Raw genomic sequence first — 24,243 nt, forward strand, 5'->3', positions numbered from 1 at the left:
TGATTTTTTAAATTCTGTTTTTATAACCAAGTTGGCTACAGAGATTGGCAACTTTATACACTTTTCACTATACTCTTGTATTCCTATAATTGAGCACACATGACAATGAAAAAATCTAATTCTAATTCTAATGTTGAATATTAGGGAATTCTCTCTGTGTAAGTGTTCATCAAATGGAAGTATTAGAATTTTGGTCTTGGATATACACAAGAGTCTCCAGATCAGCCACTGGTTTCAGCTTAATAATTCTTCCTCTCTTCAGTGCAATTCAAAGGGTTATTTAATATGTACAAATTTTTGTACATTGTTTTTTTTCTTCATGAGTTAATTATATTATAAACCATCATCCATCTTTCCCGGGTCTCCAGGTTAATTCCAACATAATAGTGAGAAAGGATTCTGAAGTGAGTGCACACAAGCCCATGATTGTTTAATCAAACAAGGAGATTCTCACATGATTCTGACATATCATCACCATTGGTGATGATTGTTTTTGTCTCAAATGTTATCCACAGGACTAATCATGAATTAAAACATTGAGATCTGAAACAGAATGAAATGTGCACAAGGCGATCAATTTATAAAGAAAGTGCATGCAATCATCTTCATTTTAACAAATACACAGAAGTTATATCATTCCATTATAGTTCTAGTAATCTGAGTAATGTAAGTGAGGACATATGTAGCTTCATGATTTTGTTTAGAATTTTCCAACTGATCCCAAAGGGTGAATAAATTCTACCTGGGTCATTTCAAGGTAATCAAAAATCAGCTATGCATTTGGTTCAGTCACACTGCAGGGAAAATTGCTTTGCTGTTATCTAACAGAAAGTTCTCCTAAGGACATAAAGTAACACTGAAAAAAGTACACCAAATAGAAGTGATTATGCCAGTACCATTATTAGAAACTCCAGGAGCACTACTTGTCAATTCAAAATAAACCTCATTTAATAAATTGAATTCCTTTATTACTGAAAGTCATTAGCGATGCTGCAGGTAATACGCTGTCGGCACTAAGAATCACCGACAGCTGTTAAAACATTCTCTGTTCAAGGACTTAACTGTGGCAAAGTTCCCAAATTTAAGTATAATGAAATTGCCTCCGTAATGGCATATCTCAATATCAGGAGTATTTCACTTTATTGTTTATGCATCGGCCAAGTGGTGAGGCATGTTTCTTGCTAGGCAGTTGTGAGTTACCAATTAAGGGGGATTATTGCATATTAAAGACCTAGTTAATGCTCATTAATATTCAGTTTCTAGTCAAGCAAACTCAATGCCAAGAACTCACTATATGAATGTCAAAGCTGGGAGGCGGTGACTTCAGCTCATCACTTCCTCCAAGGACCTGCAGATTAGGAGCTAGCCACCAGTATCACAGGGCATGCTCCACAGGCATGAGCCACAAGCACCCCATATTCATAAACATTGGCATCTGACATGCACCAGCCTCTAAGAACTCTCACAGCACATGTCCAATCCATTTACAAGATGCTTCTGTATTCAATACTGTACCTCCAGCTGTAATGGCAAACATCATTGTAAAGCTGCAGCCAGGAACATGCACCCAGATTGTGGGCTTGACAGCATCTCTGGGCTCTTTACTCACTGTCATAGCACTTATCCTGAGCCTACCTGGATGCTCACAGCAACCTTGCCTTGTATTACCTTTTCCACATTGTTCCCTTAGTAAAGATGCCAGGTTCCTATTGCTTCTGTCTTGCCCACACTGAATTCACCTTCAATTCAATTCTCTTTCCTAAGATGGCTCAAATACCTGACACGCAAATCAGACTGGATACCTGTTGGTTCCAGCCTCACCAATTGTTGTCCTGGTCATCATCAACAGTGTCTCCGCCATAATGTCCCTTTATACTCCATGGCCACCTCTTCCAGCCTTCATTCACACAAGTAAGCAGTGGCAAACCATCAGTCTCACACCACATCATCATGCGTACTGTCAGACTAAGTCATCCGTTCATTTGGCCATCAACCATCTAGCTTGCAGCTCTAGCTTACCCATGACTTGCATGGTTGGCGTGCAAGGACACATGCACCTCATCTACAAAGGATGCACTTTGTAGCTTCGAGGTGACTTTCTTAGTGCACACTTTGTGCTGACGTCGATGCTACTAGCCTTGTAGTTTGCATTGTCATTTAGCACAGAGGGTGAAGCAGTCAGATTGGGAGCACGGAACAGTCAAGGGAGTGGACGTGTCACACTGTAGCACTGACTGTATCAACATCAGACCTGGAGCATGTGTCAGTAACCTGTGCAGCAAATACACTGCATGCAATTCAAGCAAATGTCCTTGTCTGAAATTTGAAGGGAGTACTCCTCAGTAGGATCAAGGAGGCAATGGCCAGTCAGGAGGCACCTTCAAAATCTTCAAAGGGTTTGTTCAATTCCAGTCCAGACGATTGACCATGGTCATCAGGCATTTGATCCTGCCAGAGAGTGAGTCTGAGGACTGAGCCGTGGTCAGGCCTGCCTGTGAAGTGCAAATACTACAGGGATTACAGGTGCCATCAGTTGTTCTGTCTTGTGCTGTGCAGACATCAGTCCAGGGGCTGGGCAATGCTCAAATGCTCAATACCGAATCCGTTCTGTGCTGAACCACAGTTAGTCCTGGGGGTTTTGTTCAGTATTGGTTGGAGGGTTTATCGTGGGACAGTCCATGAAGCCTTGAGGAAAGAGAGAAACTCATGTCTGTGGATGGGATTCATTGCATTAGGTTAGTAAGACAATGATTATGTTTAAGAATGGTACGTTAGACCCGAAGAGGAGATAGGGAAATCCAGAACGGGGTGTTCCCTCCATTCCTGGTCACACTGGACTCTACATGAGGAGAGTGTAGCGTCAACAAGGGAATAACAATTCATAAGGCTGTGGATTCTGGGGATAATCTGTGGACCTTAATAGCTGGATAACTGGTCTCAACAGAAGTGGGGGGAGATTGAAAGTTTGTAGGGATCACTGGGACAGCAACTTAAAACTGAATGTGAAGAACTGGGGGATGGTCTTGCATCTAAGTGGAGCCAGTAACTCACTCACAAGAACACTACTTTGTAATCTTGTCATCGTGGATCAACGGACAACTGTGTGCATGTTCAGTTATTGCAATAACTGTACAAAACCCTTGGTTGTCGCCATGTGCAAAGTGGGCAGAGAAAATTATGAGAGACTTCTGGGATGAAATAATTTTATGAAAATTTGAGGATCTGCTAAGGGTATTCACAACAATAGTGACAGCAGCAAAAATCCACCAAGGAGGCAGAGGAGAATGATGCAACTCTGGTTCTACAGGCCTCTCTGTCATTTTTTTTCAACTTTCTGAAAAACGGTGCAAACATGAAACATCTAGGTTCTACGCTTCTGCCTAGAAGCATGGCATTCCAACCGGAACTCCATCAACAAACACATTGATTTGGAGCCAATCTACCATCCCCTGAGAAAAAGAACAGGAAATGACATCACCAACCCAAGGAAACCTAACCAGATAAATAGAAAGCGGGACATAACACCAGCGCTTCGTCGGAGGCTCACTGATGATGTTACCTAGAATGGTGACGAAATGTCTGAAAACTAACCTTCCAGCTCAGCGAGCAAACTCACATCCAGAACCTCAACCTGAGCTACAAATCTTCTCAAAACTCTCTATTTAATGATGACGATGAAACCATTTTCAACTGTCAGGAAAAACCCAGCTGGCTCACTAATGTCCTTCATGGAAGGAAATCTGTCATTCTCACCTGGTCTGGCCTACATGTGACTCCAGACCTACAGCAATGTGGTTAACCCTTAACTGCTTTCTGGGAAATTAGGAAAGGTAATAAATGCTGACTGAGCTAGCAATGCCAACATCCAATGAATGAATAAAAAAATTATCAGGACCTAGCATCTCAGGACATTGGTTAAACTAAGATAGCACTTTTCGCTACCAAGCACTACACTCTGAACCTTCCAGCATTCTCCTGCACATCAGTCCTCAGATTAAGATAACCAGGTGTGGAGCTGGAGGAACACAGCAGGCCAGGCAGCATCAGTGGAGCAGGAAAGCTGATATTTCGGGTCTAGACCTTTCTTCAGAAATCTGCTTTCTAAAGAAGGGTCCCAACCTGAAACTTCAGCTATCCTGCTCCTCTGATGTTACCTGGCCTGCTGTGTGCCCCCAGCTCCACACCTTGTTATCTCAGACTCCAGCATTGGCAGCTCTTACTACTCCTCAGACTAACACTCCTTGCAGCTCCAGTAATTTCTCTCTCTCAAAGCACTCCTCATCTTTAGCATATTACCCTCTTACGCACAGTCATCTTCTGAAAATGTCCTGTTGCTCTGATACCCACACAAACTTCATAACTCACTGTTAATTTCTTGCAAATGAAAGCACACAATCTTGAGGAGGGGAAGAGATCTTAAGTTGCTATCCCTCCAGTGCTAGCACCTTGATAACCACTGAGACTGCATTCTCACCTGACTCAGAGAAGGAGCCCTTAAGGCTACAGCTGTCAGTAATGGCCTGTTGTGATCAACCTGAGCCTCCTTAGGAACTGTGCTCATCCATATTAACAGAGCTGATCCTCTGTAGGTTTTGTGCAGAGTGGGGTTCAGCTCCTCCAGGCTGAATCTCTAGTGCCCATTCTTTCTGTCCTGTGGAGCAGCCTATAGCTGAGGAGAAGCAGCTTTTGTGCTCCTGAGATGCTGCTGGGCCTGCTGTGTTCATCCAGCCTCACATTTTATTATCTCGGATTCTCCAGCATCTGCAGTTCCATTATCACTTATTATTGTGGTGGTGTTGGTGCTCCTTCTCCTGCTCCAGACCAATTGGTGCTGTTACTCCTCGTGTTTCTCATCCAAAGGGTGAGGTGGAGCTTCAGAATTCTGCTCCCATGCTGCGCTGAAGCCTGGCGGGAGGGAAGTGCAAATTTATACAGCTGAATAACTTCCAATAAGTTGACAAGTACCTGTCAAACACATTCTGTGAAGGAGTGCTATGAGCAGCAGTTATCTTGGTCATGGTTGCAGCTTTTCAGTTTCCCTCTTCAATGCTTCCTAACTTGTCATTCTTGCTGAAAATAAGTACTCCCCACTGAGTACTTGCTCCACTTCATTACTTTTAAAGACACAATGTTCAGACCTACAAATAAATAATGGTGTTTACCATTATAAGCTCCCCAGCTTGGAATTGCATTCATGCTCAGTTTAATCACAGTCTAAGTGAGCACAGAAGCTTGAAGTGCCAAGAAATATCATTTGATCTCACAAATGAACTAAAAATGTTTATGGGCCAACTGTGGCCTTTTCTTTATATACCTCCTAGACATTGTACCATAATTATCTATATGAATAAATTTTACATTCATTGGGCAGTTTATTCAATACGTTTGAGTTGAAACCTATTGATTTACATTTGAGTTTGACACAGTGGATGTAATCAGAGGCATGTACATGAATCACATCAATGTATACCTTTCGAATACATTGCTGTGTGCAGGGTCAAATAAACTTAGTGCAGTACTGACATTCCTAACAGCAGTGCCAAAAAATGTAAGACTCTGGCTTGAGACTCTTTTGATATGGAGTTGAAGCATTGATGAGGAGGGGATTGCTAGGTGGTGTAAAGAGCCCACAAGAGTGAGAAAGGTGATCACACAGCAAGTTAATTAGGTCAGATGTGAAATTTTCATTCCCCAATGTGTGGCTGAGGTACAGAGATAAAGCTTCTGGCAATTTCTCCATGTATCAAGTGTTATGTCAGCCTGTGGCGGGATCTCATTGGTTATAATGAACTCTGGCATAAAACCTTGGGACTGGAAAACCTAAATCATTAGTGAAGAGGGTCGTGGAGTGAGTTCAGGGGCATTAAAGAGTAATGTGAGAAGGGCCTGGGATCCTGGTGTGATTGGGAGTGTAATGGGGACAGTCGCTCAAGATAAGATAATTGTACAAATGTGGAACCATTTCAGAGGTTGGAATCTTATTTCTTTTTGGTGGAATGCAGGTTAGAATTAACATAGAATCACATAACATAGAATAGACCCTTTGGCCCATCGGGTTTGTACCCACAAAACTACACTAAATCAACACTAGCCCATTTTTGGGTGCTAGAACCATAGCCTTGAAAGTTATGACATTTCAAGTGCTTATCCAACTTTTTAAAGGTTGTGAGGTTACCTGCCTCAACTACTCTCCCCAGGTTCCAAATTCTTACCACCGTCTGAGTGAAAACATTTCTCATCAAATCCCCTCTAAAACCTCCTGCCTATCTCCTTAAAATTCGTTGACCCTTCGACTATTCATCTGTCCATGACATGCATAATCTGATGCATCTCAGTCAAATGCCCACTCAATCTTCTGTGCTCCAAACAAAACAACCTGAGCTTATCCAACCTCTCTTCATAGCTAAACTGCTCCATCCCAGGCACCATCATAGTGAATTTTCTCTGTATCTCCTCCAGTGCAATTACATCCTTCCAGTGGTATGGTGACCAGAACTGCACCCAGTACCCCAGATGCAGCCTAACCAAAGTTCTGGATATCTTCAATATAACCTTCCTGCTGTTATAATCCATGCCGCATCTGATAAAAGCAACTGTTCCATGTGCCTTCTTAATTACACTATTATCCTGAGCTGCTATCATTCAGGGATTTGTGGAGGTAAGATCCCACTGAACTTCCTAGTGGCTTGCCATTCATTGAGAACTCCCCTAGCTTGTTCCTTTTTCCGAAGTACATCACCTCACATTTATCAGGGTTAAATTCCATCTGCTACTGATCTACCCCTCTGACCGATCTGTTTGTAACTTTCTGTAACCTAAGACCTTCTTCCTCATCCAGCAATCTTTGTGTCATCCACAAATTTACTCTTTTGGAGGGATTTTTTTCCTGGAACCCAGCAATTTTTCTCAAACATCCATCATTAACTCCCCATCATCCTAACATTGTAATGACAGGGTGGATAATTAATGGCATGATGGTGTCCTGCACATCCAATTTTAGCACATCTGACCTTGCACATGTCCTGGAACAACTTGCTACTTATACAAATATATGAACAAGGAACAAGAGAAGGTCATTCAACCCTCAGAGCCTGCTCAGTCATTCAATAAGATCATGGCTGATCTGATCTTAACCTCAACTCTACATTGCTGCATATCTCTGATAACCTTTCATCCCCTTGGTAATCAAGAATCTATCTACCTCTGCCTTAAAAAATATTAAAGATTCTGCATCATCTGCTTATCAAGATAATACAACGCAAAGCAGGGATGCAGTGAGCATCCAGGTAGGCTCAAAGTGAATGAATAATACAGTGAGCAAAGGGTCCGGAAATGTACCCTGATCCAGTGAATTAGCTGGGTGCATGTCCCCGAGTGCACTGTGTCCTGGCTGCAGCATTCCAATGATAGTTGCTGCTACAGCTCATGTTACAGTGGTGAAGAGCAGAAGTGTCCATTGTGTTGGGGATGTGCCATGAAGTTTCATAAAAAGGTGGCACATGTTGAATGTCAATTCTGTGGATGGAGGGTGTGTATGGGCAGTGTCTGCAGACTGTGCCCTGTTGGTGCCTAGTGTTCAACTCAACATCCTTTGGAGCAACAAGCAGAGAGTCTAAATTGCCAGGTACCCACCCTGATTTCCCTGCTGAGAACCCTCAATGCCTAGCTTGTTTGATCAGTTTGGTAACATGGGAAGCTGAATATTGAGCCAAGTTGTGCTGTTAATATGGCTTTTAAGAAGTTGTAATCTACCTGACAGGTTTCATTCATCTTCTCATTTGATTGTATCACAAATCTTGTTTCACTCAGACCTCCGTAAGATTGCTGCCAGGGTGTTTACTGGCAAAGTCCTGTCAGGGATTTATGTTCACCTGCAACATTTCAGTTGCTCTAAAGTTGCTCTTGAATTCAGCCTTTTACAATATACAGACTGGAGAACTTGTTGAGTCTGCAGTGACCTGAAGATGGAGGGAAGGTCATTGAAGGAGCAGTAGATTAGGCCTACGACACTGTCTAGATGTCCTGAAACAACCACAACCATCTTCCTATGTGCGAGGTATGTCCCCATTCAGGGAAGAAGTTTCCCTCAAGCTCCTTGCTGTTGCATCCCAGTCAAATGCGATTTTAATGTCAAGGGCCATCATTCTCATACCACCTCTGAAGTTCACCCCTTTTGTCCACGTTTGAAGCAAGGCTGCAATGTGGTATGGAACTTTCCTGAAACCCAAACTGGGCCTCAGTCAACAACTTACTGCTAAGCAGGCACTGCTCGATAGCATTGTTGATGGCACCTTCTATCACATTACTGATGATCGAAAGCAGATTGATGGGTTGTTAATTGGCCATATTGGATTTGTCCTGCTTTTTGTGTACAGGATATACCTGGGCAATTTTCCCCATTGGCAGGTAGATGACAGTGTTGTTGCTGTCCTGGAGTTGCTTTCAGCATAGCTTTAATCTTGAGAGTTATGCCACCAGGATCATGTATTTTCATCCCCATACACTGTAACTTTTGTTTTTTTTTCAACCACAGTATTCAATCAGACAAAACAATGACACTTGCTACCATATCAATATTTAAATTAAAGGGATGCTCATTGATATAAATGTCTTACAACTGTGACGCCTTATTGTGAGGTTACACCCTCCTGGTCCTTAACTATCCACAAGGGTAAGCAATGTTTCCACATCTAACCTGTCAAGCCTAAAATACTCAGCCTCACCTTATAAGATAGTCCCTCCAGCCCTGGTATCAGCCAAGTGAACCTTCTCTGGACTGCCTCCAATGGCAGTATATCTTTCTTTAGATAATATTTATTGTTCCAGCAGTCATCTAAAAAGTGTCTTGTGTAGTTTTTAACAAACTTTTTATACTCCATTCCCTTTGAAACAAAGACCCACGTTTCATTTACCTTCCATATTATCCCTCATCGTGGATGCTAACTGTTTGTGATTCAGACAAGGACTCTGTTCTGTAGCTTTCTACAGTCTTTCTCCATTATAGTAATATAGAGCTCCTCTGTTTTTCCTGGCAAAGTGCATACCCTCATAATTTCCCATGTTAAATACAATCTGCCATGTTTTTGCTTAACCTATCTCATCCCTCTGCTTATTATGAGGTGCTTTGTTTCCAAAACACAGACAATAAGCAGGCTCAAAAGGCTGGATGATAGATATTAAAGTCAGTGTCACTACTATGTCAGAAATTCCACAGGCTCACTATTCTCTACGTGACTAAATTTCTCAGCACAGTCCTAAATGGCCTATTTGGCATCCTTAAACTGTGATCCCAAGCTCTCTACTCTCCAGCCATTAGGAATATCCATCCTGTATTTATTCTTTCTAGTCTTGGTTTCTATCAAAATCCTTACTCATTTTTCTAAACTCTAGTAAATATAGTCATGATCAATTTAGTCACTGTTCGTACGTCAGTCCTAGCATCCCAGGGATCAGTCTGTACACATACATTGCACCCTCCAAGCCAGAACATCCTATCTCAGATATGGAGACCAAAACCACATTCAATATTCCAGGACCCCTTTTCTGAAGAAGGGTCCAGACCTGAAACGTCAGCTTTCCTGCACCTCTGATGTTGCTGGGCTCGCTGTATTCATCCAGCTCTACACCTTGTTATCTTAGATTCTCCAGCATTGGCAGTTCCTACTATCTCTGATTCAATACTCCAGGTATAGTCTTACCAAGGTTCTGAGAAATTGCAGCAAAATATCCCTGGTCCTGGATTTGAATCTTGCTAGGAAGAGCAAAATATACAATTCGACTTCTTCATTACCTACTTGCTTACTTTCTGTGGCTCATACCAAGGACACCCAAGACTCATTGTACCTCCTCTTACTCCCACCTATCACTTTTCAGATATCAATCTGCCTTCCTGTTTTACAACCAAAGTGGATAATCTCACATTTATCCACATTCTACTTCTTTTGTGATGCATCTGCCTATTTAGTCAACACGTTCAAATCTCACTGAAGCAAACAGAAAACAAAATTGCTGGAGATATCCAGCAGGTCTGGCAGCATCTGTGGAGAGAAAGCAGATTATTGTTTCAAGTCCAGTGATCCTTCTTCAGAACACTGGGATTCAAAATGTTAACTCTACTTTTTTTTTCCTTCTACAGATACTGCCAAACAGCAGAGATTATCCAGCAACTTCTGTATTTGTTTAACCTGATCTCCAGCATCTACTGTGCTTTGTTTTATTTTATCACACTGAAGCATCTCTGCATCTCCTCACAATTCGCCCTATAACCCAGCTCTGTTGTCTAAAAACTTGGAAATATTACATTTAGTTCCCTCATGTAAATCATTGCAATATATTGTGACTAGCTAGAGTCTAAGCACTGATCCTTGCCGTGCTCCAATAATTACTGGCTATCACTTGGAAAAAGATCTGTTCGTTCCTTGTTTTTGTTTCCTGTCTTACCAACAGACAGACTAGAGATAGTTCTCTATCCAAGTCGTGCACAATCCCTAATCCCAAACACTTTAATTTTACGTACTGATCCTTTACGTGGAACCTTATTGAAAGCCTTTTGAAAGGCGAAATAAACCTAATCCACTGGCTTCGACATCCCTCAAAAAAAACTGTGTAAAAACGTCAACACACCTCCTAAAATCAATGTAAAAACATGCAGGAACAAAAGCATAATGCAAGGGATATAGAAATGGCTGTTTTGCTTTATTAATAGCATAAATACTTGAACATCATAGTATTTGAGGGTTATATTTTTTGCCGGTTTGCCAAGAGTACCTGTTTGTAAGGTAATGGATAAAACAAAACGTTTGCTGAGTTTGCTACCTCTTCATTCCTTATTATAACACTTTATTTCTGATTGATTGTCAGGGACCGATACTTGTCTTTACTAGCTTTTTTTCTCTCTCTCCACACATATATAGAAGCCTTTAGAATCAGTTTATATGTTCCCAAGGTTTGATTTGTGATATTGCTTCCAGCACAATCATCTTAGTTGCCTCCAAAGTTAAATCTTCCTTGGACTGCGCAAAATCTGGCCAAGTTTCACCAATGATTCCAACACCAATTCTATCTCTGATAAGTTCTGACTTCAAATCTCTGCCGTCACTTTCCACAAATCTGTAGTGATTCTTAATGAAATTACCTATAGATTCCCCTAGATAACGAGCTTGTATTCAATCTTTCTCTTTCAAGAATTTTATTTTTTCTCAGATTAAAGTAATTATTATAATTTGTAGATCTTCTTCAAGTGCTACCTGAGGTTTGTTTTACGCTTTGATGATTTACAATATGAACAATTAGGCCTCATCAAAGAAGTCCTGTTGAATACACCAGTGTATTTACTCATTTTACCATCTTCTACTGTGTAGTTCAAACCCAGATCCCAGAATGTTAGCCTGGGGTTCTGAATTATTAATCCAGTGACATTGCCACTGTCCTACCACTTCGCCAACCAGGATAGCTTTCCCTTGATAACTTTGATGTCTGTAAATAGTAATGCTGCCTTCTGATAGGCAAATAGATCATTGTGCACCTTTCATGGCCTGATAAAGAATGTTTGACCTTTTCTACAACATTCAAAATAAAGTGTTATGCATGCAGCCTTAATAAATTTTTGCCACAAGATATGCAGTTTAAATTATTGATCTTTGATTCTTATTTCAGCCTCAAAATTTTTCTATCTCTTTCTATAATTCCCTGTCTGCTATTGCTGGATTTTGAACAGGTGGCATATGTGTTTTGGTTATGTGTCTGAAAGTGTTTCATGACCAACTCATCAGTATTTCTGGGCCCATGATTTTATTTTAAAACTAGTATGAGAAAAAGAGTTTCTGGACTGCTAATGGGAGTTTATTTACATTTGGGGAGTTTTACAGCAGGAAAAAAAATTGAAGCGGGATCAGCATTGATTTTGTTTTTGCTTTAGCAAAAAATTCAAAGCTTGGAATGCTTTGGTTTCAGTTCACCAAAGATTTAATTGTTGTTGGATGTAAGAACATGGTTCTCCTGAAGCCAGGAGTTCATTGAGGAACATTAGAAATACATTATCTCAATATTGGGGTTTTACTTTAAAAGGTTCAGACCAGAAATGCTTAGTTAGATTGCTGAATGAGTTATTTAAAGTTTTGAAAGTCTAAACTCAGATGTGTGAAAACTGAAGGAAGAGGCTATTAGACTCTCAAAACCAGGAATTGAAAGCAACAATTGAGTGAAAGCTGCAGATGTGAAAGAGAAGCAAATTATTTTTAGTGTTTGAGTACATAAATGGATGCTGTTGACATAGGTGGAATATATTATTTTCTTCTATGTTTGAAAAGCTTTCAAATTGTGTTATATGAATATAGCTTTGTTTAATTTGTTTTATTATGTTTTCTTTTCCGGTATAAACTTTTACTTTATTGTTAAAACTAAATCTGCAGCATTGCTCCCTTGTGTATGTACCTCATTAGACAAATAAACTATTAAACTAAATTTCAATTGGGTATCGGACTTGTCCAGTAGTAACATCAGCTGGGATTGTAACTCTTCTTATACTGACACTCTAACTGGAAATGCTCCTACAAATCTTCAGTTGCCACTAGAACCTGAAACTATCAAGTGTGAGAGATAATGGGAACTGCAGATGCTGGAGAATCCAAGATAATAAAGTGTGAAGCTGGATGAACACAGCAGGCCAAGCAGCATCTCAGGAGCACAAAAGCTGACGTTTCGGGCCTAGACCCTTCATCAGAGAGGGGGATGGGGTAAGGGTTCTGGAATAAATAGGGAGAGAGGGGGAGGCGGACCGAAGATGGAGAGAAAATAAGATAGGTGGAGAGGAGAGTTTAGGTGGGGAGGTAGGGAGGGGATAGGTCAGCCCAGGGAAGACGGACAGGTCAAGGAGGTGGGATGAGGTTAGTAGGTAGGAAATGGAGGTGCGGCTTGGGGTGGGAGGAAGGGATGGGTGAGAGGAAGAACAGGTTAGGGAGGCAGAGACAGGCTGGGCTGGTTTTGGGATGCAGTGGGTGGAGGGGAAGAGCTGGGCTGGTTGTGTGATGCAGTGGGGGGAGGGGACGAACTGGGCTGGTTTTGAGATTCGGTGGGGGAAGGGGAGATTTTGAAGCTGATGAAGTCCGCATTGATACCATTGGGCTGCAGGGTTCCCAAGCGGAGTATGAGTTGCTGTTCCTGCAACCTTCGGGTGGACATGTCCATCATGGACCTCCTGCAGTGCCACAGTGATGCCACCCATTTAGTAGGTTATTTATGTCTTCTGACCTTTATGATGAAAGGATCTGGCTTGACTGTAATGCCAACTATGAATAAATAATCTCATACTTGCTATCCTGGCTTGCACATGAATCTCAGCAACAGTCGCAGCCTGCAAGTGAAGAAAATAGAATAAAATTTGAAAAGGATAATATTTAAATTATTTTGCTCTTTAACGTGTAAATAAAATCACTTTGGGTGACAACACTCGTCAAACAGGTTATTCCCTTTTGTATCAATTTGTAATCTTTGCATTTTGTACATCCTGATCGCCTTATTAATTCACTGAAATCCTTTACATAGTTCAATAAACTTGACAGTGACCATCTTTCACAAGAACAGATCTTTAAGTAAAACAGTTTCAATGATTGATTCTCTTTTTTTCCCTTTTCAGAATTTGCAATGCCAGAAACTATTCTTCCCAATCCTAATTGTCCAATTGGATTTTTCCCATGTGGCAATCTCTCAGTTTGTACACCTCAGTCATCACATTGCAATAAAGTTAAAGACTGTGAAAATGGAGCTGATGAGGAAGATTGTGGTAATGTACTTTTAATAATCTAAAATAGAGTAACATATCAACCTGTTTATTATGTTGCATTTACTTCCAGTTTGAGAAAAGGCTTTGTGGAATAATTACAATAATCTGGCATGTTGTTACATGTTTTTTGTTTAATTAAATGCTTATTCAATAGAAGTTGTGCGAAGTTGCAAGGTCATACAATGTAGAAAATTTATGCTGCACAGTATGAATTTGATAGAAATTCTTGTTTATTGATTCAGACTGGGGCTTAGTCTATAGCTCACTTGCAATACTTGTTCAAGTCTCGGTAGCTTTGTCTGCCTCCTTCTCTGACAGCAGGTCCTGTGCCTGTGATGCGCTCACTGTTGTGTGGATTCTGTGGAACCGACACTCAGACATACTCATTGAACTGTTAGTATTTGTGCTGGTGCTATCTGCAGAGCAAGGATGTGACAATGCACCTTCTGACTCTGTCTCTTCAGAGTTTGTCAGTGGTCCTTTGGACTAGTGGCTGTATTTGCTGATGTTAGTTCTGCAGTGGGATAAAATGAGGAAAATCTGTGGTGCGTTTGGAGAGACCTACTTTCCCAAAACTGGAGCTGGTATCATTGGCAGCATTCAACATTGAGATACCCTTCCTCCCTGAATTGTGCAAGCCTTTAAAATCTAAAAACGACTTCAAGGCCAACTTCCCTCCAGCCTCCTCAATTTCAAACACCCTGCACGTATCACCTCCGTCAGCACTGTTTGCATGAGAAAGATACACACCCTTGGAACTTCACTATACAGGGGGCATCCAGGAATCTTTGATGTGCCTTGTAATATTTCAAAGGATTTAACAGCAATTACCTGCGTGGTCTTGACCAATTTTTGGTTCATTGCATGGCCTCTCCAGGTGCCCTGCCTTCAGGCTGTGCTGCCATCAATCTCCTCAGTGGTTGGCAGGCTTCCAATGGGGGAGTCCTTAATTAGCTACAAGACAGGTTAAAAGGGATGCTGGACTCTCACCCAGCACCAAGCAGCATCAAAGTCAGCCGTGTTGTGCATTTATGTTTCCATCTTCAATGATTCTAAATGGTTAAGAAAATCAAAGTTGAGAAATACTATTGAAATTCACTTAGTATTTTCGCTCAGGCATCGTTTGTGTTTAATTTGGTTTCAATTACACTAATATGTTTGTTCTTACTTTCTTTGTTAATTTATTATAAATATACAATATACACATTTATAAATAAATACAAATATACTTAAGCAAGTTTCTTTTTGAATATGTGTTCTCAGTTCACTTACAATAAATTTATTTTTTTGTCTTCTGGCCCAAATTCTTAGCTTACTTCAGGGTAATCAATTGATTGTTTACCATTTTAATTTTGATTTTAATCTGGAAAAAAGCAGAATGTTTCTACAGTAACTTCAAATGCATATTTGTATCTAAAATTCATTGAAGAGTTTTCTGTTATCATTCTAGATGATAATACTGGCCTGGCAGGTGTACTTGAAAACCTTTTCACTCCAAGTCACAATGAAAATATATCAGAAGATTGTCGTAAGTGATTTAGATTTTAGACTTAAACATCAGTTCTCAAAAGAAGTATCTACGTATTCCTGATGTGTGTTTGTTTTTAACCTGGTGGAACTGGAATGTTAGTTCAGATTTTAAATTTTGGCAATCATTCCAATGCCAGAAGTTAATGAAATGGAATTCCCACAGACCAATTCTGCCTTCCTTTGGTCCCATTCACGGAGATGGGATCCGAAAAATATTTGGGCTGGCACCCATATGATCAACAAAATAATAGACACATTTGACCCACTTAGGAAATGTAATCTCACAGTGCCATTCAAGATCCAGGAGGAAAGGTCAGTAACCAGTTGGGCTGAAGAGAAGAATGAAAAGTAAATTATGTTCTTCAGTGATCACCTTAGGCAGACAGATCAAGTGCTATTTTCCTTTATCTTTGAGGCTAACTTCAAGCTCACATTTCTCTCACTGAACCACTGAGGATGTTTCAGATGGTATTTCCCAGGGTATCTGGACAACAGAATAATATGGTAGTAATCCCACATGAAGATAATTTTGTTAGCACATTCATAAGTATAATTTCAAGCTTTTTTAAAAACAATTGTCCTAATTATAGGGCCATTCCATTGAACTTCACATATCATAAGTTTCATGAAGAAATGAATGGAGCAGTTTACTGGTAAACTGATCCAAGGGAATATTTTTCCACCTCAGTGGTCACTTGATTTCTTTTCTTATTTTGGATGAAATAATTCTACTCAAATCACATATTCTCAATTAGGCATTAGGAATTATTATTCTCAATTAGGAATTAACATGGTTCGGGGAAGGATTGTGACAGTTAAAAGTTGCTCATTCCAATTATTGTTTGGAACTAAGATTTCAGAATATTGTTATACTCACGATAGGTAAGATTGTAATAGGATTTTGTAGGGTTAAGAAATCCAATTTAGTTTTAAACTTTGTGAAGGCAATTTTCAGGTGCCCAATTCCACGGGGATTTGGCAAACATTTTTAAGTCCTACTGGCTGTCTCCTGGAATCCATTCAATACTCAACTAATTATCACAGCAAGCCTTATTTCCATGTTGTCAGCAAACTGCTCATGCATTCTGAGCAAGTCACCTATCAGAGAGAGGTGGAACTCTTGTATTTACATCATGATTCTATTAATAGAAGAATGAAGAGAAAGCAATTCTGAGGACTGACTGAGGATCGTAAGTTGATTTTTCTTGAGTGGCTTGACAGATCCCTTTTAAAAATTATAAGGTTTTAAGGGATCTTGTTTTGTGAATCCTTCAGACTGCTCCAAGGTCTGTTATCCCTGAAAGGAGTGTGTGTAATGCACTGTCTGCCAATAGGTATATAAAAATTATTATTACTGGAATAAAATTTTAATTTAGCAACAATTACTTACATTTACAATTTAAAATAGAATCACAGAATCATTGCAACACTGAAAGAGGCCCTTGGGCAATTGTGACTGCTGCAGCTCCCTACATGAGCAGTTCAGCTAGTGTCATTCTCCTACCTTCTACCCATAACCTTGCATGTTCTTCCTCTCCAGGTAACAGTCAAATTTCCTTTTGAATGCCTCAGTTGAACCAAACTGAAAGGCAATGCTTTGAAGACCTTAACAACTTGGCTGCTTGGAAAGGTTTTTTTCCTCATTTCATTTTTGTGTCTTCAGCTAATTACTTTGAAACTGTGTCCTCTCATTCTCAATCTTTTCAAGAATGGAATCTGTTTCTATCTATTCTGCCCAGACCCTTCATGATTTTGAACACCTCTGTCAAATCTCCACTCAGCCTTCTCTATTCTGATTAAAACAGCCCAAATCTCCCCATTTCGTATTGATAAATGTGTAGTGGTGGGGTGGAGGGTACAGTGGCATGAAAATATTTGACCACCAGCATGAGAATTTTAAATATTGAATAAAGTTTCTGCCTGATTCAGGAGGAATCTGTCAGTCCATTTCAAGGCCCAATCAAAAACTGAATTCGCTTAACCAGCAATACATTTTAAGAACAGTTGACTGCCTTGCCTTATGGTGTTAGTAAGTTGGCAGACAAAAGTAATCCTCTAGTGTAGTTTAATTGGACCTGGTTGAATATCCATACACTAGTCGGCTACCTTTTAGGTCTTAACATAATTATGAAAAGAAGGAACTATAGAAGTTGTACAAAAGTTGGACAGAATTGTTTCAGACGTCGAATGATATGCACATTTTTTACAGTACTTCAGGATTACCCACAGAAATGTGACTGCCAGGAAACAGAGTTGGAATGTGTAGATGTGAACCTTCGCTATGTGCCAAAGGTTTCAGTAAATGTAACTTTACTGTAAGTATATTCATTATTTATCCCATTATTGTGGTATGTCTTTTAAAACAATGGAAAGCCCTTCATACACATTTCAGTGCTAAATTGTGGAATTTGTCTCTAGAAAGGATGTAAGATATTTCACACAGGATCTCTTTAATAATTTCACATGAAAAGAAATTAACACAGTTACAGCATTCATAAAAAACTGATTTTCATAAAATTATAAGATAACATAGTGCAGAGCTGGAGGAACACAGCAGGCCAGACAGCATCAGAGGAGCAGAAAAGCTAACATTTCGGGTTGGGACCCTTCTTTCATAAAATTATGTTGCTAGTAATAGGATTTTACTTTATTCTAATATAGTAAAACAATGGTTTAAATAGGGTTCTTGAAAATCATGTTTTTTCCTCTCAGTTGTGCTGTTAAGATTGAAGAAACATGTATTTCACGACAAAGCTGTGTGCTCAATATGTCCCTAACTTTACGGATTATTCAATAATAAGGTATGTGGTTGCAACTGATATTAATGCATTGTTAAGATTGAAATGCATCAGAGTAACTAATTAGAGTGAAAAAGATTTACTTTAAGGAAGCTTATTGGCCACTGTAGATATTGTCCACAAATCCTACAATAGGTATGAGGTTCTGGATATGTACTATGTGTGTAGGACGCCTTCCAGTTGCTCCATCTCAAACTTAGCTAAGCTTGAGGAGTAACTGGAGTCACCATAGGATAGCTAGGAAGTTCAGACTTTCCTGCAACAGCTGAGCCAGAAGGAAGTCACTCCGTAATTATGGACAGTTCAGGAGGACAGTCAGCAGGTGGCTATCTGGCAGGGAAGGAGGAGGCAGTCAGGACCAGGATACAAAAAGCAATATGACATTCTCAAACCAGCTTTCAGCATTGAAATACAAATGAGGATAACAGCAATGTGTAGAAGTAGCATGGGTCCCTCATTAGATCATAGGACATAGAACAATACAGGACAGTATAGGTCCTTCGGCCCACAATGTTGTGCTGACTCTAAGATCAAAACTAGCCAGCATCCCTTTCAGTTTACTATCATCTACTTGCGTATCCAAGAGTCGCTTAAATGTCCCTAACGTACCTGACCAGGGTACAAGACATCACCAACAGGATGGGGAAAGAATTTTGATGGAGAAAGAATCAGCTAGAAGTTGCAATGCACAACATAGGACGGAAATAACTTGAGGCCCCGTTGTCAATTTCAGGAGCTCGGGAGGAAGTAAAGGTATCAATCTCTGGATTACACCCACTGCTGCACATTAGAGAGGCAATTTCTTACAGCAATACATTTTATTGCCAATCATGGAGCAAAGTATTTTAGACCTGGCAATGTTCTGAGGAGGAGATCCCTGAATCTTCACCGCTGTCTTTCTAAGATTCTATGATACTGTGGATGTTGGAAATCTGAAACAAATGCAGAAAATGCTGGAGAAACTCAGTTAGTCTGGCAGCATCTGTGGAAATAGACGCACAATAAATGTTTTGAGTACAGTATGACTCTTCTTCAGAAATGGTTTAAAAGTTGAGTAAATTTGACCTATATTTTCTGGAATATGGGAGAATGAGATTTATCTCATTGAAATATGCAATGTTCTGTAGGATCTTGACACGTAGCTTTTTTCTGCTGGCTGGAAACTGGATCATGAAGGCACAGTTTCAGGATAAGGGAGTGATCATTTAGAAATATGGAGAAATTTCATCACTCAAAGGGTTGTGAATGTTTGAAATTCCTTGTCCCAGAGACTTATAGATTTTTTTTAATGTTCATTAATGGGATGAGGTCACCGGCTAGGCAATATTTATTGTATATTCTTAATTGCCCAGAGGGCAGTTCAGAGTCAACCCGTAGGCCAGATCAGGTAAGGATGGCAGTTTCCTTCCCTAAAGGACTTTAGTGAACCAGGTGGGTTTTTGCAACAATCGACAATGGATTCACGCTCATCATTAGATTCTTAATTCCAAATATTTTATTGAATTCAATTTCCACCATCTGCCATGGTGTGATTTGAACCCAGGTCCCCAGAACGTTATTCAGGTCTCTGGATTAATAGTCCAGCGATAATACCATTAGGCCGTTGCTCCCCCTAGTTGTGAATACCCCATTCTTGACTCTGTATAAAGGCTGGGATAGACAAATGATAGTTCTTTCTGAGAATTAAAGGATATAGGGAACAGATGAGAAAGGAATGTTGAAGCTTAAGTTCAGTCATGATCATATAGTCTACTCTCCTTCCATTTTATAAAGTCATTGGTTACACAGCAAAAAAATACAAAAAAACTACATTAATCCCATTTGGTTCCACTTGGTCTATTGTCTGCTATGCCTCAGTGTTTTAAGTGCTCATCAAGATACTGCTGGTAGGTTACAAGAACACCTGCTTCCACTGCCCTCTCAGTGGAGGTGGGAATGGAGACTCTGGGTGAAAAAATGTTTCTTCTGATCCATTTAGTCCTCATCTTGAACTTTTGCTCTCTGGTCTTAGACACGTCTGCCATGAAGAATAGATTCTCATGAGCTGCCCTATCTATGTCTCCCTTAATTAGCCAGTGAAATATTAAATATCTCCATCAATATCCTACCTTTCCTCCCGTAGCAGCCTAGGATAAAGCTCATTAAGCCCTGGGAATTTATGCACTTTTATATCTGCTAAAACATCTAATACCTCCTCCTTATTAATCTTACCATGATCTAGAACCTGACCATTCCAAATGACACCCCCAGCTATAATGTCTTTCTCCTTTGTGAAGACAGATGAGAAATATTTTTTGTAAAATCTCACCCTCATCCTCTGGGTCCATATATAGGTTGCACCTTTGGTCTCTAATAAGTCTCACTCTTTCCTTGGTTCTCATACTCCTAATAAACTTATAAAATGCCTTGGAGTTTCTGAAATCCTATTTGGCAGAAATATTTCCAGGGCCTTCTTAGCCCTCCTAGTGTTTTTAATCATTTCCCCTTACACTCTCTTTATTGTGGAAGGCCTCCCCTGTTTTTAATTCCCTGTATATCCTACATGTGCTTCCTTCTTTTTCTTAATCAAACTCTTGATATCCTTAGACATCAAGCGATCCCTGGACTTGCTGCCCTTGCCCTTCACTCTTGAGAAGAACACGATGGCCCTGAACTCCCACAGTACTAATTTGGGTACTAATTTTAAAAGGCTCCCATTTTCCAAATGGAAACTTATCTGCAAGTAGCTGCTCCCAGTCTGTGTTTACTAAATCCTGTCTAATGATATCGACATTGCCTTTTCCAGTTTAGACACTAATATCTACACTATCCTTATCAATAATGACTCTGAAACTTACAGTTATGGTCATGATCCCTAAAATGCTCACTCATTGACCACTTGACTGACTTCATTCCTGAGGATTAGATCTAGCACTGCCCCATCACTAGTAGGGCTATTCATGTACTGGCTCAAAAAGCTCCTAGATGGACTTTTAAAATTCCTCCTTCTGCCTAATACTTTAATGCAATCTGAGTTAATGTTAGCGAAGTTGAAATCCTCTACAACTGTAACCCTATTCCTCTCACACCCATCTCTGATTTGCTGACATATCTGCTCCTCTATCTCCATCTAGCCATTGGGAGGCCTATAGTCTAATCCCAGGAAGGTAACAGCCCCTTTTTTAAAATTTCTAAGCTCTACCTAGATGGCCTCATTTGAAGAGCCTTCTAGGACATCCTCCCTCATTATTGTAGTGATGATCTCCTGGATCAATAATGTAAAGTCACTGCCCCTCTTACATTTCCCCCCACACTCCACCAAACTTCTATACATTGGAATGTTGAGCTGCCAGCCCTGTCCTTCCTTTAACCACATCTCAATGATTGCAACAATAGCCTATTCTCACATGCTGATCAATACTCTTAAGTTCCCCCAGCTTACCAGTTCAGACTGCTTGTATTTAAATAGATATGATTTAGATTTCTGATCCTCCCACGCTCCTTATCCCACCCAAGTTTTCTCCATCAACTGGGCTGTCCTAGCGTTCCTTCTTTATCTGATTGGGTCTTGCTCCTGACTTATATCTAGTCTGTGTTCCTATCCCCCAAGTTAGTTTAAAATCCTTTAACAGCATGAGCAAAACCATTCTAGTTAAGGGGCAACCCATCCAGCTTGCACATGGTACATGTCCCACTGACGCCAGAAACTGTCCTAATGATGCAAACCTCTAAAGCCCTCCCCCTACAGCATTTATCTGACCTATCTTACTATTCCTATACTGAGTAGCATGTGGCACTGGGCGTAAACTGGAGATTACAACATGAGTAGTCATCCTCTTTAATCTACTACTTGTGGCCATTTGTAAGTCAGCTACGGAGAGGCAAAACATTGCCCTTTCTATCTCTCTCTCTCTGTGTACCATGAAAGGGTCTTTCACTCAACCTCTCCCAACACCTAAGGTGCGGTGACCCTCATGTTCAACCATAACCAGTCAGCTCCCTTTATTGTGAGAACAGCTTTCTTGTCTGGTAAGACTATGGCAATTTTATCTTCTACTAGATACTGTGCCCTAAAGGGGATTGCTGGCCATGAACTTTGAATTGATGGTTAGATTTGGCAAATTTCTACAATGGTTTACTATTACCTGCTGCATGGCTGACCAGGAATCGTTCACCCTTATTGGAATATTGAAAGGCATATTGGAAGAACGTACAATCTGATAAACAAGTCATTTGGACAAGTTATAAATGCACATTCCATGGCCATCAAATTCTGAAGTGGGGCTTGAACCCTGGAGCTTCTGACTCAGAAATAGGGATTCTACCAGTGCCACAAGAGTGCCACCTGATCCCATCAAGCTTTGAAACTACAGTTCCTCATTTAACTGTAACAGCTTGGCCATGACCCCACATTATCAAAGAACTAATCTCAAGACTGCAAGATCTTGACCCCAACCTTGAGACTCTCCACAGGTTAAGCAGTAGCTACTGTCTTGGGATCATAGTTGTAATAATTCTAGTCCACTTCTAATTTTGTAGCTTGAACCTTTTGCATTAATGCCATACATAAAAGATCTATTATGCACATTTTTTTCCACACATGCCATTGTTAATACAACATTATTGGAGTCAGTTTAATTTGCATATGTTGAAAGAAATTTTACACCATACTAATTGCATTTTAAATATTAAAATCACTTTTCTCTCTTATAGATCTTTGAAGATCAATAAAATCAAAAGTTTGCCTGGTGATGTTTTCATCATTTATAAAGACCTGGAGGAGTTGTGAGTGTATTTCTTTTGTTTGCATTATGTTTTACTTTCTAAATAATTCCATAACTGCCAAATTTTATTTGTTTTTGTTTTCATGATCTAGCTTAATTTTTAAAGTCTATACTGAATATCAAATTCAATTTACTTTTTCAATAAGTTTAACAGGCCACTGTTCCTGCATAAACATCCTGCATAAAATCTTATACTTTTATATTTCCTAAATAAAATTAGAAAACATAAAATGTAGGGAGTGGAACATAGGCCTCATGAATCTGTTCCTCTCTTGAGAATGTTCATTGCTTGCTGTCATATTAACTCTATTTTCCATTCGGATCCACATATTCCTGTTTTCCCCAAAAGACCAAAAATTTTTCCTGTTTCCTTCATAAGCTAGTAACAATAGAGTGTCCACACATTCTGGGATACTGAGTTCAAAAGATGGGAGTGAAAAAATTTCTTGTTAGTTCAATGCTGGATGATTGATGCCTAATCATGAGACAGTGCAACCCTGTTGTCAACTGCATGTCACTTTCAAATGCATGAACACACCACCACCTGCCGGTTACTTCAAGCCACACATTATCATGACTTGGAATTTTCTCTGTTTCTTCACTGTTGCTCAGACAAAATCCTGGAACTCCCTTCCTGTAGGTTTTCCTATACCCCAAGAACTACAGCTATTCAAGAAGCCAGCTCACCACCACCTCCTCAAGAATAAGAAATAGTAAAGTTAGATAGGACATTGGTTTACGTCTCGTGCTTGAAAGTGGCAGCAGAGGAATAAAATCAGGATTCTACACCAAGTTGTGTCATAATTTTCCTGCTTTGCTAATAGCTGTTAGGTGTTCACAAACTACCAAGATTTTATTTTGAACACTTACCAGTAGAAGTATGTGGTTTGAGTCATTCCATGTGACAGCAAGGAGAGGCTGAAGGCTGACATTTGTGATGCTGGGATCATCATGAGAAGGCCATATGGATCAGCCACTCAGCACTGCTAAGGATTCCCAGCCTGTAACACCCTGTAGCCCAGGAATCAGCTGAGTGAACCTCCTTTTAACTACTTCTAATGCATTTATAGCCTATTTTTAAATAAGGTGACTAATTGTACACGGTACTTCAGATATGACTTCATCAACAGCCTATACAACTTTAGTAAGATTTCTACTACTTTTGTATTCCATTCCCCTCCTATTAAATGACAATGTTTCATTTGCCTTCTTAATCACTTGTTGGATCTATATACTAACTTCTTGAGACTCATGAGCCAGGACATCCATTTTTTTCTGCACATCTGATATCTGCAATCACTTTTCATTTAAATAAAATATTTCTTTTTATTCTTCCTACTAAAGTGGATGAGTTCACATTTCCCCACATTAT

The 24,243-nt window shown here is 39.9% G+C and overlaps 1 protein-coding gene across 1 annotated transcript in view; it reads left to right on the forward strand.

Moving 5' to 3' along the window:
* The window catches only part of LOC125453048 (relaxin receptor 2-like), a 124,613-nt gene that overhangs the window by 26,196 nt on the left and 74,174 nt on the right, over window positions 1-24,243 (forward strand). Inside the window, exons 2-5 of the mRNA XM_048532098.1 lie at window positions 13,634-13,780; window positions 15,231-15,308; window positions 17,520-17,625; window positions 22,801-22,872. Coding sequence (XP_048388055.1) covers window positions 13,634-13,780; window positions 15,231-15,308; window positions 17,520-17,625; window positions 22,801-22,872 — 403 coding nt within the window. The remainder of the gene's footprint in view (window positions 1-13,633; window positions 13,781-15,230; window positions 15,309-17,519; window positions 17,626-22,800; window positions 22,873-24,243) is intronic.

Source organism: Stegostoma tigrinum, chromosome 6 (assembly GCF_030684315.1).
Source record: "Stegostoma tigrinum isolate sSteTig4 chromosome 6, sSteTig4.hap1, whole genome shotgun sequence".
Lineage (NCBI taxonomy): Eukaryota > Metazoa > Chordata > Chondrichthyes > Orectolobiformes > Stegostomatidae > Stegostoma > Stegostoma tigrinum.